Source organism: Salvelinus fontinalis, chromosome 37, assembly GCF_029448725.1.
Source record: "Salvelinus fontinalis isolate EN_2023a chromosome 37, ASM2944872v1, whole genome shotgun sequence".
Taxonomy (NCBI): Eukaryota; Metazoa; Chordata; class Actinopteri; order Salmoniformes; family Salmonidae; genus Salvelinus; species Salvelinus fontinalis.
The window spans coordinates 20,752,980-20,766,447 of NC_074701.1; the positions used below are offsets into that span (position 1 = coordinate 20,752,980).

General features: G+C 46.7%; 1 protein-coding gene across 1 annotated transcript in view; it reads left to right on the forward strand.

The window, feature by feature from the left end:
- The window catches only part of pcsk2 (proprotein convertase subtilisin/kexin type 2), an 83,944-nt gene extending 70,702 nt beyond the window's left edge, over positions 1–13,242 (forward strand). The window contains exon 12 of the mRNA XM_055902389.1: positions 11,982–13,242. Within this exon, the coding sequence (XP_055758364.1) occupies positions 11,982–12,468 (487 nt within the window). The 3' untranslated portion in view covers positions 12,469–13,242. The remainder of the gene's footprint in view (positions 1–11,981) is intronic.
- The last annotated feature ends 226 nt before the right edge of the window (positions 13,243–13,468 follow it).

A 13,468-nucleotide genomic window follows, 5' to 3' on the forward strand; every position in this document is an offset into this window, starting at 1 on the left:
TACAACACCCCTAGAAACTACAAAACACATACATTCCCCATGTCACACCCAGACCTAACTAAAAAACATAAAGAAAACAAAGAATACTAAGGCCAGGGTGTGACTGTACCCCCCCAAAGGTGCGGACTCTGACCGCACAACCTGAAATAGAAAGGGGAGGGTACGGGGTGGGCCCCATCATGGCGGCGGCTCGGGTGCGGGACGTGGCCCCCACTCCACCATTGTCAATACCCGCTTTGGTAGCCTCCTCCAAATGGCCACCCTCCAAATTAACCCCACCGGAATGAGGGCCAGCTCCGGACTGAGGGGCAGCTCCGGACTGAGGGGCAGCTCCGGACTGAGGGGCGGATCCTGGCTGGCTGGCTCTGGCGGATCCTAGCTGGCTGGCTCTGGCGGATCCTGGCTGGCTGGCTCTGGCATATCCTGGCTGGATGACGGCTCAATGCTGGATGACGGCTCTGGCTGGTCATGGCTGGATGACGGCTCTGGCTGGTCATGGCTGGATGACGGCTCTGGCTGGTCATGGCTGGATGACGGCTCTGGCTGGTCATGGCTGGATGACGGCTCTGGCTGGTCATGGCTGGATGACGGCTCTGGCTGGTCATGGCTGGATGACGGCTCTGGCTGGTCATGGCTGGATGACGGCTCTGGCTGGTCATGGCTGGATGACGGCTCTGGCTGGTCCTGGCTCGCTGACGGCTCTGGCTGGTCATGGCTCGCTGACGGCTCTGGCTGGTCATGGATCGCTGACGGCTCTGGCTGGTCATGGCTTGCTGACGGCTCTGGCTGGTCATGGCTCGCTGACGGCTCTGGATGGTCATGGCTCGCTGACGGCTCTGGCTGGTCATGGCTCGCTGACGGCTCTGGCTGGTCATGGCTGGCGGAAGGCTCTGGCTGATCCTGTCTGGCAGAAGGCTCTGGCTGATCCTGTCTGGCGGAAGGCTCTGGCTGATCCTGTCTGGCGGAAGGCTTTGGCTGATCCTGTCTGGCGGAAGGCTTTGGCCGCTCCTGTCTGGCGGAAGGCTCTGGTGGCTCCTGTCTGGCGGAAGGCTCTAGCGGCTCCTGTCTGGCGGACGGCTCTGAAGGCTCATGGCAGACGGGCGGCTTTGCAGGCTCATGGCAGACGGGCGGCTTTGAAGGCTCAGTACAGACGGGCAGTTCATGCGGCGCTTGGCAGACGGACAGTTCAGACGGCGTTGGGCAGACGGGCAGTTCAGGCGCCGTTTGGCAGACGGGCAGTTCAGGCGCCGCTGGGCAGACGGCAGATTCTGGCCGGCTGAGACGCACTGTAGGCCTGGTGCGTGGTACCGGAACTGGAGGTACCGGGCTAAAGACACGCACCTTCAGGCTAGTGCGGGGAACAACAACAGGGCACACTGGACTCTCAAAGCGTACTATAGGCCTGGTGCGTGGTACCGGCACTGGTGGTACCGGGCTGAGGGCACGCACATCAGGGCGAGTACGGGGAGAAGGAACAGTGCGTACAGGGCTCTGGAGACGCACAGGAGGCTTGATGCGTGGTGCCGGAACTGGAGGCACTGGGCTGGATAAACGCACCACAGGGAGAGTGCGTGGAGGAGGAACAGGGTTCTGGAGACGCACTGGAAGCCTGGTGCGTGGTGTAGGCACTGGTGGTACTGGGCTGGAGCGGGGAGGTGGTGCCGGAAATACCGGACCGTGCAGGCGTACTGGCTCCCTTGAGCACTGAGCCTGCCCAACCTTACCTGGTTGTATACTCCCCGTCGCCCAACCAGTGCGGGGAGGTGGAATAACCCGCACCGGGCTATGTAGGCGAACCGGGGACACCATGCGTAAGGCTGGTGCCATGTAAGCCGGCCCGAGGAGACGCACTGGTGGCCAGATGCGTTGGGCCGGCTTCATGACATCCGGCTCAACGCTCAATCTAGCCCGGCCGTTACGAGGAGCTGGTATGTACCGCACCGGGCTATGCACACGTACAGGAGACACCCTGCGCTCTACTGCGTAACACGGTGTCTGCCCGTACTCTCGCTCTCCACGGTAAGTACAGGGAGTAGGCGCAGGTCTCCTACCTGACTTCGCCACTCTCCCTTCTAGCCCCCCCAATAATTTTTTGGGGTTTACTTACAGGCTTCCTTGCTAGTCTCGTACCCTCATAACTCCGGTTCCTCTCTCCGGTTGCCTCTGCTCTCCTAATCGGCTCCAGCTGTTCCCATGGGAGGCGATCTCTTCCAGCCAGGATCTCCTCTCATGTGTAGCAACCCTTTCCGTCCAAAACATCCTCCCATGTCCACGAGTCCTGTTTTTTTCCCCCCTGTTGCCGGTTCCTCACACGCTGCTTGATCCGTGGTTGGTGGGGTGTTCTGTCACGATCGTCTTGCTGAGAAAGAGAGGACCAAGGCGCAGCGCGTGAAAAATACATCTTCTTTAATGAAGGGAAAAACAAACACTTACAAAATGAACAAAACAAACGATCGTGAAGCTAAACAGAACTAAGTGCACACATGCAACATAGAACATAGACATAGACAACACCCCACAAAAGCCTACTGCCTATGGCTGCCTTAAATATGGCTCCCAATCAGAGACAATAAATGACAGCTGTCTCTGATTGAGAACCAATCTAGGCAGCCATAGACATAACTAGACAACATTACTCTACTCTGCCCCATACACATACAACACCCCATGACACTACAAAACACATACATTCCCCATGTCACACCCTGACCTAACTAAAAAACATAAAGAAAACAAAGAATACTAAGGCCAGGGCGTGACACTAGCAAATTATTGATTTCATGAACCTTGTTTCTTAAGCTACATATGTTAATGTGCGCTATTTGTAACACTTTTCTGGGATTCTTGATAGTTTTTCTTGCTTTACTTGCAAGCTTAGCAGAGGTAGACATGCTCAGGTTATTTATGTTTGTGCAGGGTGAGCTGCACACAGTGGACTTCCTGCTAGCGCACACCACCTCAGTGTTAACAGTATAACTCTGGTTCATAGGCACATGATTACTGCATACAATAGCTGTAGGATCAGCAGAGGCATTCAGGGCAGTAAGAGGGACATAAATTAGGTTACTTACATTGTGTCTTCCAACGTCCCTAGGATAATGTACATTTGCTGAAGCATTATGATAACTCAGCGACACAATGGTAGGGATTCAATTATCTGGACTTGGGTCATTGATAAGTCATTGTCTCAACGCAGCCTTATAATGCTGTGAAAAGATCCAGGAACCCAAATGATCTGGGTAGATCCCATCCTCCTTATAATACAAGCTTTCTTTCCAGAAGGTATCAAAATATTCATTAAATGTTACACCCACAGAGCTGCAGTAGTCTCGTAGCCAGTTAAAACTAAATGGCTAAAACCATTTTGAACCATTCGTTGACACGATTTAGGAAGCGCAGAGGAACAGATATTAAGTTGCGTTTGTCAAATCAAATCAAATTTTATTGGCCACATACACATGATTAGCACATGTTCTTGAGAGTGTAGCGAAATGCTTCTACTGTAGATCCGACAGTGCAGCAGTACCTAACAGGTAATATCTAAAAATTCTTCAACAAAACCTAATATCTAACAAATTCCACAATTGGAATTGTTAGGTTAGATTACTCGTTGGTTATTACTGCATTGTCGGAACTAGAAGCACAAGCATTTCGCTACACTCGCATTAACATCTGCTAACCATGTGTATGTGACAAATAAAAATTGATTTGATTTGATTTGAACCTAATACACACAATCTAGTAAAGGAATGGGATGAGAATATATAAGTATAAAATATTTGGATGAGCAGTGACAGAGCGGCTAAGATGCAATAGATGGTAAAGAATAGATAATGAAGGATACAGTATACAGTATATAAATATGAGATGAGTAATGCGAGATATGTATTTATTTTTTAAAGTGGCCGATGATATCAAGTCTGTAGGTAGGCAGCCACCTCTCTGTGCTAGTGGTGGCTGTTTAACAATCTGATGGCCTTGAGATAGAAGCTGATGTGCCTTCTTCACCACACTGTCTGTGTGTGTGGACCATTTCAGTTTGCCGGTGATATGTACACAGAGGAACTTAAAACTTTCCACCTTCTCCACTGCTGTCCCGTCAATGTGGATAGGGGGGTGCTCCCTTTGCTGTTTCCTGAAGTCCACGATCATCTCTTTTGTTTTGCTGACATTGAGTGAGAGGTTATTTTCCTGTTACCACACTCCGAGGGCCCTCAACTCCTCCCTGTAGGCTGTCTCGTTATTGTTGGTAATCAAGCCTACCACTGTAGTGTCATGTGCAAACTTGATGATTGAGTTGGAGGCGTAAATGGCCATGCAGTCGTGGGTGAACAGGGAGTACAGGAGAGGGCTGAGAACGCACCCTTGTGGGGCCCCAGTGTTGAGGATCAGCGGAGTGGAGATGTTGTTTCCTACATTCACCACCTGGGGGCGGCCCGTCCCTGTTTCACAGGGCGGGGTCGAGACCCAGGGTCTCAAGCTTAATGTTGAGTTTGGAGGGGACTATGGTGTTGAATGCTGAGCTGTAGTCTATGAAGAGCATTCTTACATAGGTATTCCTCTTGTCAAAATGGGATTAGGGCAGTGTGCAGTGTGATGGCGATTGCGTCGTCTGTGGACCTATTGGGGCGGTAAGCAAATTGGAGTGGGTCTAGGGTGACAGGTAGGGTGGAGGTGATATGATCCTTGACTAGTCTCTCAAAGCACATCATGATGACAGCAGTGAGTTCTACGGGGCAATAGTCATTTAGTTCAGTTACCTTTACTTTCTTGGGAACAGGGTCAGTGCATGCTCTGAGGATGCGGCTAGGGATGCCGTCTGAGCCGATAGCCTTGCGGGGTTAACAAGTTTAAGTGTTTTACTCATGTCGGCCACAGAGGAGAGCCCACAGTCTTTGGTAGCGGGCCGTGTTGGTGGCACTGTATTGTCCTCAAAACGCGCAAAGAAGTTGTTTAATTTGTCTGGGAGCAAGACGTCGATGTCCGCAACGGGGCTGATTTTCTTTCTGTAATTCATGATTGTCTGTAGACCCTGCCACATACTTCTCATATTAGAGCCGCTGAATTGCGACTCCACTTTGTCTCTATACTGACGCTTTCCTTGTTTGATTGCCTTCCGGAGGGAATAACTACACTGTTTGTATTCGTTCATGTTTCCAGTCGCCATGTCATGATTAAATGCAGTGGTACGTGCTTTCAGTTTTGCGCAAATGCTGCCATCAATCCACATTTTCTAGTTAGGGAAGGTTTTATTAGTCACAGTGGGTACAACAGCAATCTTGAAGGGTGGAATCCGATTGGTCAGACCAGCATTGGATATACCTAAATACGGGCGCTTCCTGTTTTAGTTTCTGCCTATACGAGGGGAGCAACAAGATGGAGTCATGGTCAGATTTGCCAAAAGGAGGGTGGAGGAGGGACTTGTATGCATCGCGGAATTTGGAGTAGCAGTGGTCGAGTGTGTTTCTCGCTCGTGTACTGCAATCAATATGCTGATAGAATTTAGGTAGCCTTGTTCTCAGATTAGCTTTGTTAAAATCCCTATCTACAATAAATGCAGCCTCAGGATATATGGTTTCCAGTTTGCATAAAGTCCAGTGAAGTTACTTGATTATGAGGAATTCTAGGTCAGGTATACAAAAGGACTTGAGTTCTTCTATTTTGCTACAATTACACCATGAGTTGTTAATCATGAAACATACACCCCCACCCTTCTTCTTACCAGAGAGATGTTTGTTCCTGTTGGCGTGATGCACTGAAAATCCCATTGGCTGTACTAACTCTGACAGCATGTTCCCAGCTAGCCATGTCTCCGTGAAACAGAGTATGTTACAATCTCAGATATGTCTTTGGAAAGCAACTCTTGCCCTAATTTTGTTGCCTTTGTTGACTAGGGACTGGACATTAGCGTGTAATATACTCGGAAGCTGTGGGTGGTGTGCGCGCATCCGAAGCCTCACTTGAGGACCGTTCCGGCACCCTCTCCTCCGACGGCGTTGTTTTGGGTCGGCTTATGGAATCAGTTCTAATGCCCTGGTAGGTGCAGGCAAAGGATCCGCTTTGGGAAAGTCATATTCATGGTTGTAGTACTGGTTGTGCTGGCAAAGTTGACGTTTCTCTGATATCCAATAGTTTTTCCCGGCTGTATGTAATAACACTTAAGGTTTTCTGGGCTAACAATGTAAGAAATAATACATACAAAAAACAAAATGCTGCACAGTTTCCTAAGGACCATCTCTATTGGCGTCATCTTGTTGGTGTCAAGGAGTAGCCCAATCAGTTCTTTTAAATCCATCTTCTACTGTTCTGAGTTGCCCTTCATAATGTCATTCAACCCCACATGAACCATGACAGTATCAGCCCCAGCTGAATGACGCACAGCCTCGGGAAGCAACCTGGTGATATCCTCAACTTTTTCCCCAAGAAAACACCAAGTATTTGCCCCAGGTACAGATATATGCCTCACCATCAAACTCCTATCACAATCGCCAGAATGATCCGGCATCTACAGTGTCTCGAAGCAGATTGCGAGGCCAGAGCCACAGAACTCACCTGAGAAGAGAGCTGCTGAGACGCCAGCTGCGTGCAGGCCACAACAGCCAAAGGCATCAAGAGAGCACAACCTAGCGGAGGGGGCCCAAGTTGGACCAGGCTGTGCCCAGACAATTGATTGACTAGGACACTGAGAGGTAGCTGGAGGGGCAGCCACAGCCATGGAGGGAACTAAGTCCATGGCAGAAGACAGCTGGTACAGGGGCTCTAAGCGATTTGAAAGTCTTAAGTCCGGACACGGGGTAAGAAGGCAGGCATGCCGAGAACGATTATTCTACTTCTTTCTGGTTTCGACACGCATCCATTTACGCTCACCTGGAGTCGAACAATGAGCAGTCATTTTCTGGTTCAGGTTAGTAGAGGGGTGCATTGGCGGAAATTGATCATAGTCTAGGAAGGTCCCATTATGATCCTCTTGGATGTTTTGATTGGAAGCATTTAAAGATGCCGATAGTCTCATAGAATCCTTATTCAGTTCAAGGTGCTTGGTCAAATGTTTTATTTTTTCATGAAGCGTAAATAATCCTTTCTTTAGCTGCATCAAGTTCTATACATTTTCCCTGTGACAATTACGAACATGTCGCAGATTATACACTTAATAGCACGTGAGTCCCCAGCAGATTCAAAGGAGTTTTCACTGCTGAGCGGCGACAATCAAAGGGAACAGACATTTCCCCAGGTGATGCTACGTCGGTTGTCAGTGGCAGGTCGCCGGCTGTTCCTTGCTACGCACCGGTCCGGCTGCGTGGTAGCGTTTGGTGTAGCTTCTCGCAGCTGTGTTGGGCGTGTCCCCAGTGTCTGTAGTCGTGGGGAACACAAAACATACAATTACAGCATGTCCTGGCCAACAATTGTAGTCACACTCACATGTTGGAAATAGTTCTATAGAGAGCGTTTTATAATTTGAGCTCTTGGTAGCCTGGATCGGTTGTTGGTATCCAGGTACTAATGTAGAATGAAAAAAGTGAAGCGAGGAAAAAACTAAAAGTTGGTAAATGTGTTAAATGCAGAGTTTGGATTAAACGGTTATTAGAAGTAAAAACCGAAAAGTTTGCAGGTACCCAAGACGCATCAAACAGCACAGCAGCACGGAGACAACGAGGAAGTGTGACGTTGTTGTGATGAGGTGTGGGAAGCACTAGTGGTGGGGTTTATGACCGTAGGGAGTCATTATTCTCACACATTATCTGATGAGATTGCTGCACCTGCTGTTCAGGAAAATCATTTTGGTGACAAATTGATTTCTGCACACATTCATGAGCCCCGTCACACACAGAGCAACACATATTATGTACTCGTGCACACACATGCACAGATAGACACACACACACATACACACATTCTGCTTTTCAACGATAGGTACTGTCATATCAGTGCAGAATGCAATATCCCTCCTGTCTCAGGATGTGATGTGATCCGGTGACATTTTGGTGGCGGACAGGGGCCACCAATGAGGTTCACAGTTCGACTCATTAACTTCCCAGCTGGGCCACCTGGCTGAAATGCATTCTGGGTTATGGATCTAGAGGATACAGTTACATCAAAGCATCTACATATTACATAGTAGCCTTAAACATGAACTTTGAATTAATTTGTTTTTCTATTGTAAAAGTATATTGGAATAAAAAACATGTATGAATCTACACGTATAATGTATTTATTATTATCTATAATAACATCTATGAAAAACAGTTTTGAAGGTATTGTTGATAATCTATCATATGAATTATCAGAAAACAAGAAAAGCTCTCAGCTAATTCAGTGTTAAAACTCATTAACTGTAGGTCAGAGCCGTAACAGACTCCATCTGGTTTTCAATGAAACCACATGACAGTGTATTGTACTGAATCCCATTGACCCACTAAATTACCACTAATTTAACCACCTCACCATCAGACCTCAGCACACCTCTCTGCTCAGGATATTATTCTACCAATGTGCTTCCCAGAACATACCTCTCTCCTTCTCCTTCTCTCTTTCTCTTTCTCCCTCCCCCCCCCCCCTATCTCTCTGTCCTTCTCTCTTGTGTGCTGTGCTAATCTGAGAGAGCTGTAATGGGCCAGAGATTTGGCCCCTGACGCTAATAATGCCATTAGGTCCACTTTACCCCCATCGTCCTCTCCTCAGCTCAGCTTCCCCATCTCTCTATCTACCCAGTGGTCCACCCCTGCCCGAGTGAGCTCTTAACACCCTCACCGCCTCACCACAAAGCAGGGAGTCAGCAGGGTTCATGTGTGTGCCTCTGAACCAGAGAATAGCAACAGAACATCCCTGCTCCTAAGGCTTTGGCATGGGACCCTCAATCTGGACAAGGCAATCTCCCTGCACCAGCTCTCTGCCATGAGTTGAATAGGAAGGAAGATAATATAATTCTTAGGTGGTCCAATATCACTTTGGGTTGCTATAGTTCCTCCTTTAAAAGTTGTGTCATACTGCGGCACACCTTGCGTGCTGCCGCAGCATTCTGTGGCACGTCATTTCATTTTTAGACATATTTTCTGTTTCTGCTAGTTTGACCACCAGAGGGCATCTTTGAGAAGCATTTGATAGTATTTCGTATTGGTGTTATCAGAGAATTTAAAACATTTTTTTGTAATAACATAGTATATGGGATTGATTTTAAGAAATTTGGCTTAATTAATTTGATTAATATTATGGTGTGTCTACTCAGAGAAAAACGAAAAATGAAACCCTCAGGGTTTCCGTTAGGAAAATATGGCGCTGTACAATGTGAAGGTCGGGAGTAGGTTATAGGATTGGAGGATTCTAAATTGTTTTCCTTCATTAGACAACTTTGTTCCAATATTTCTGTAAATAAGTGATATTTATTCCCATAGTAATTTGTTATGGATCCATAACTAAATCAACATTTGTATTTATTTTTATTTTTTTTAATCATTATTTTATGAACAAAATGTGCTTATTTGTTTATTAGGCTACTGTGCAGTCTACAATACATACTGTGTGCAACCAATGTGAAACCGCTAGCTAGTTAGCGGGGGTGCGCACTAATAGTGTTTCAATTGGTGACGTTACTCGCTTTGAGACCTTGAAGTAGTGGTTCCCCTTGCTCTGCAAGGGCCGCGGCTTTTGTGGAGCGTTGGGTAACGATGCTTCGTGGGTGACTGTTGTTGATGTGTGCAGAGGGTCCCTGGTTCGCGCCCGGGTCGGGGCGAGGGGACGGACTAAAGTTAAACTGTTACATTGATGCTGTTGACCCGGATCACTGGTGGCTGCGGAAAAGGAGGAGGTCGAAAGGGGGGTGAGTGTAACCGATGTGAAATGGCTAGCTAGTTAGCGGTGGTGCGCGCTAATAGCGTTTCAATTGGTGACGTCACTCGCTTTGAGACCTTGAAGTAGTGGTTCGCCTTTGCTCTGTAAGGGCCGCGGCTTTTGTGGAGCGATGGGTAACGATGCTTCGTGGGTGACTGTTGTTGATGTGTGCAGAGGGTCCCTGGTTTGTGCCCGGGTCGGGGCGAGGGGACGGACTACTGTTACACGTGGTAAACATGGGAAAGTGCCTAATTCCTTACATAAGGGAGAGCAAGCTAAGGCTGTACTACAGAGTGCGGGGCACGCGGGAGACCGGTGGTATTTCATAGTAGTGACGTCTTCACTATTATTCTAAAATGTAGAAAATAGTAAAAATATAGAAAAATCCTGGAATGAGTAGGTGTGTCCAAACTTTTGACTGGTACTTTCTTAATTTGATTAATATTATGGTGTTTCTATTCCATGAAAAACCCTCTGTGTTTCCATTAGGATGGAATAGAAATATGGCGCACTCATAAATTCAGTGTTGTCAGATTGTCAGTTTGTAAATTCAGAACGTTACGCTCTCGGAGTGCACACTGGACGTTCGGGTCGAGGAGTAGGGTTGATTTGAGCGTTCTGTCCTTACGACTGCAGTCAAGCACCCAAGCTAACGTTGGCTAGCTTGCTAGCTACTGCAGGCCCTTGTAATCCTGGAAAGATGAACAGTGAAATGCTGTGGGCGTGATTGTGTAGTAGAGCCTGTTTCTTTGGGCAAGATGGAGAAAAAAAATGTTGAAAAGAGTGACATTTAGTTTATGTAAATGTTATTCTGTCCTTTTCTTGTTTAATCTAAGTCCATTTTGAATTACATTAAGTAGTATGCAAGTTCAATATTTGAAAGGAAAATAAACAAGTCTTTTTAATCCTGAACATTACATAGCATAGTAAGAATAAATGGCATGAGCTTGCATGACATGACAAATTATTCTGAATTACATATCATGAAGATGACTGGCAGATTTCTGAAATAGACCTAGATTGTTTATCCATCCATTTATTAATATCTGTTAGAACTACATAGTAGGCAATAGGAGACAGGCTGTCCTAGTATTGTTCTTTCTAGGGTGGTCCTAGTGCCTGTGGCTGGCCTCAGGGCGTCTCCATGGAGTTCTACTGTGCTACACACTTTCTCATTCTCGTCCATTCATTATTCAACACTAGTCAATAACATTTTCATAACAGTTCTTGCTTATTCAAAAAGGGCTAGAATATTAGGTGTATTTTTCAGCCGGTTTCTCTGGGCAAGGGTAATGGTATTGTCTTGGGCACAAACAGTGATGTGTCCTTGAGACAAACATCCTCAAAGCATTTTGAAATGCATGAGTTATTTCAGGTACTAGCTATAGTATTTAAGTTCATACAATTACATAAAAATGAAGTAAAAATGCTTTATTTTGATGTATCAAGTGAATCCCAATCTCTAATAATGATCGCCAACTAAGATAGTGGTAGCAGGAAGGTAAGATATTAGTCTAAGTCTAACCAAAAAGCCTGCACGCTTCGGTTTATTCTAATAATTTAATGGCAAGTGTTGTTTCTGTCATTGTTGTGTTGCCGTGCGGGAGCAGGATTTGAGGCACCACCAGTGCTCTAACAGGGTCTACTGGGTCTATGCTAAGTAGGTCAGGTAATAGCAGGATATATGAGGGCGGAGGCGTAGACAGAACTAGACAGACTGGGCTATGGTAAATACTCTGCACCCGCAGGCGAAATCTCAGATTGAATTAGATACAGGGACACCAGCTTTCTCAAGGAGCTGACCAGAATACTGATAATGTTACTATTTTTCTCTCTCTCTTCCTTAATACATCTTTATATTAGGCTCTTTTCTTGCTACCTCCATCTTCTTCTTTATTTCTTTCTGTCCTGTTTTTCCTTTCTCCATTTCCCGGTGTTTCTCTCATTCTCCGACCCTCCCTTTCCGAACTTTCGTCTTCTTTCTCCCTTTCACAAGTCTTGTTAATCCCTCTTTCCATCTCTCTTTCTGTTGTCCCTTATCATTGTCCTACTTTTATCACTTTCTTATTTCCCTTTGGGTCTCTCTTGACTCTTCTTCTGCCTCCACCTTCCTAATCCTTCTCTGTCCTCTCTCCTCCAACCCTCTCTCCCTGCAGTAAGATCCAGTCGGGTGACAAGCTGATCCTAGCCATCTCCACTGACTCCTGCCAGGGGAAGGACAACTTTGTCCGCTACCTGGAACATGTTCAGGCTGTGATCACCGTCAATGGCAGTCGCCGTGGTGACCTCAACATCAACATGACCTCCCCCATGGGCACCAAGTCCATCCTACTAAGCCGCAGGCCCCGGGATGACGATGCCAAGGTGGGCTTCGACAAGTGGCCCTTCATGACTACCCAAACCTGGGGAGAGGACCCCCGCGGGACCTGGGTCCTGGAGGTGGGCTTCCAGGGAAACGAGCCACAGAGGGGGGTCCTGAAGGAGTGGACCCTCATGCTGCACGGAACACAAAGTGCTCCTTACATAGACCAGATAGTGCGTGACTACCAGTCCAAATTAGCCATGTCCAAAAAGGAGGAGTTGGAGGAAGAGCTGGACGAGGCGGTGGAGAGGAGCCTGAAGAGCCTGCTGAGTAAAAACTAGCTGACGTAGCTAACTAAACACCGTCTGGTCAGGTCAGCATGCCGGGCCACTCTCTCTCTCTCTCTCTCTCTCTCTCTCTCTCTCTCTCTCTCTCTCTCTCTCTCTCTCTCTCTCTATTTCTTTCTCTCACTCTCACTCCCCCTCTCTCATCTCTCCTATCTTTCTCTCACTCCCCCTCTCTCATCTCTCCTATCTTTCTCTCACTTTCCCTTAAATAACTTTCTCTCCTCTCCCTCTCTTGCCCTCTCTCACACTTTCTCTCCTCCCTCCCTTTCTCTCCTCTCTCTCATTGTCTTTCTCTCCTTCTCTCCCCTCCCTCCCTCCCTTTTCTCTGCTTTTTGTTTTTCTGTGTTTATATTAGCCCTCCACTTTCGATAGATGTTTCTTGTAATCCGATTATGATAAAAGTGTAACCTTCAATTAATCTGTTCTATAGAGAAAACTAAAACATCCCATCTTGCTTTCTGTCTATGTTTTTTACACTTTACTAAAATGTATATAAACAGAATATATCCACTATATGGTGTTCTTGCATTTCCCCGCCCCTCCACCTCTGGTAAAACAACTATTGTACAGTTTGTGACTGTAAACGATTTTCTGTGTCATTCTTAAAGTTGAATATCTTGCAATCAGAGCAGTGATACTTCTTTCTGTTTATATTTTTGTGACAAGCAACTGTTTCTATATAAACAAGACAAGGAACGTGTGATTAATTTTGACGCCTGTGCACCTAAAAAGTTATACTATAATAAATCTATTCAGCTGTTTGTTAAAGCACTTGAGTGGTTTGCCTCACTCGGCAATGCACATTCAGGTAGCAGACATGTCTTCAGTCCCTTTGTCATCTGAATAAGGATGAGAAATAAGACCAGCAGAGAGATAGAGGTCAGAACCTGCGTACGTGCCTCTGTATTCCATTTCCACTTTTTAAGGTAAGTCATTTTGCCTTACAATGGTCATTGCCAGTTAAATGAAGCCTATGCGGTAATGGGACGCCTTT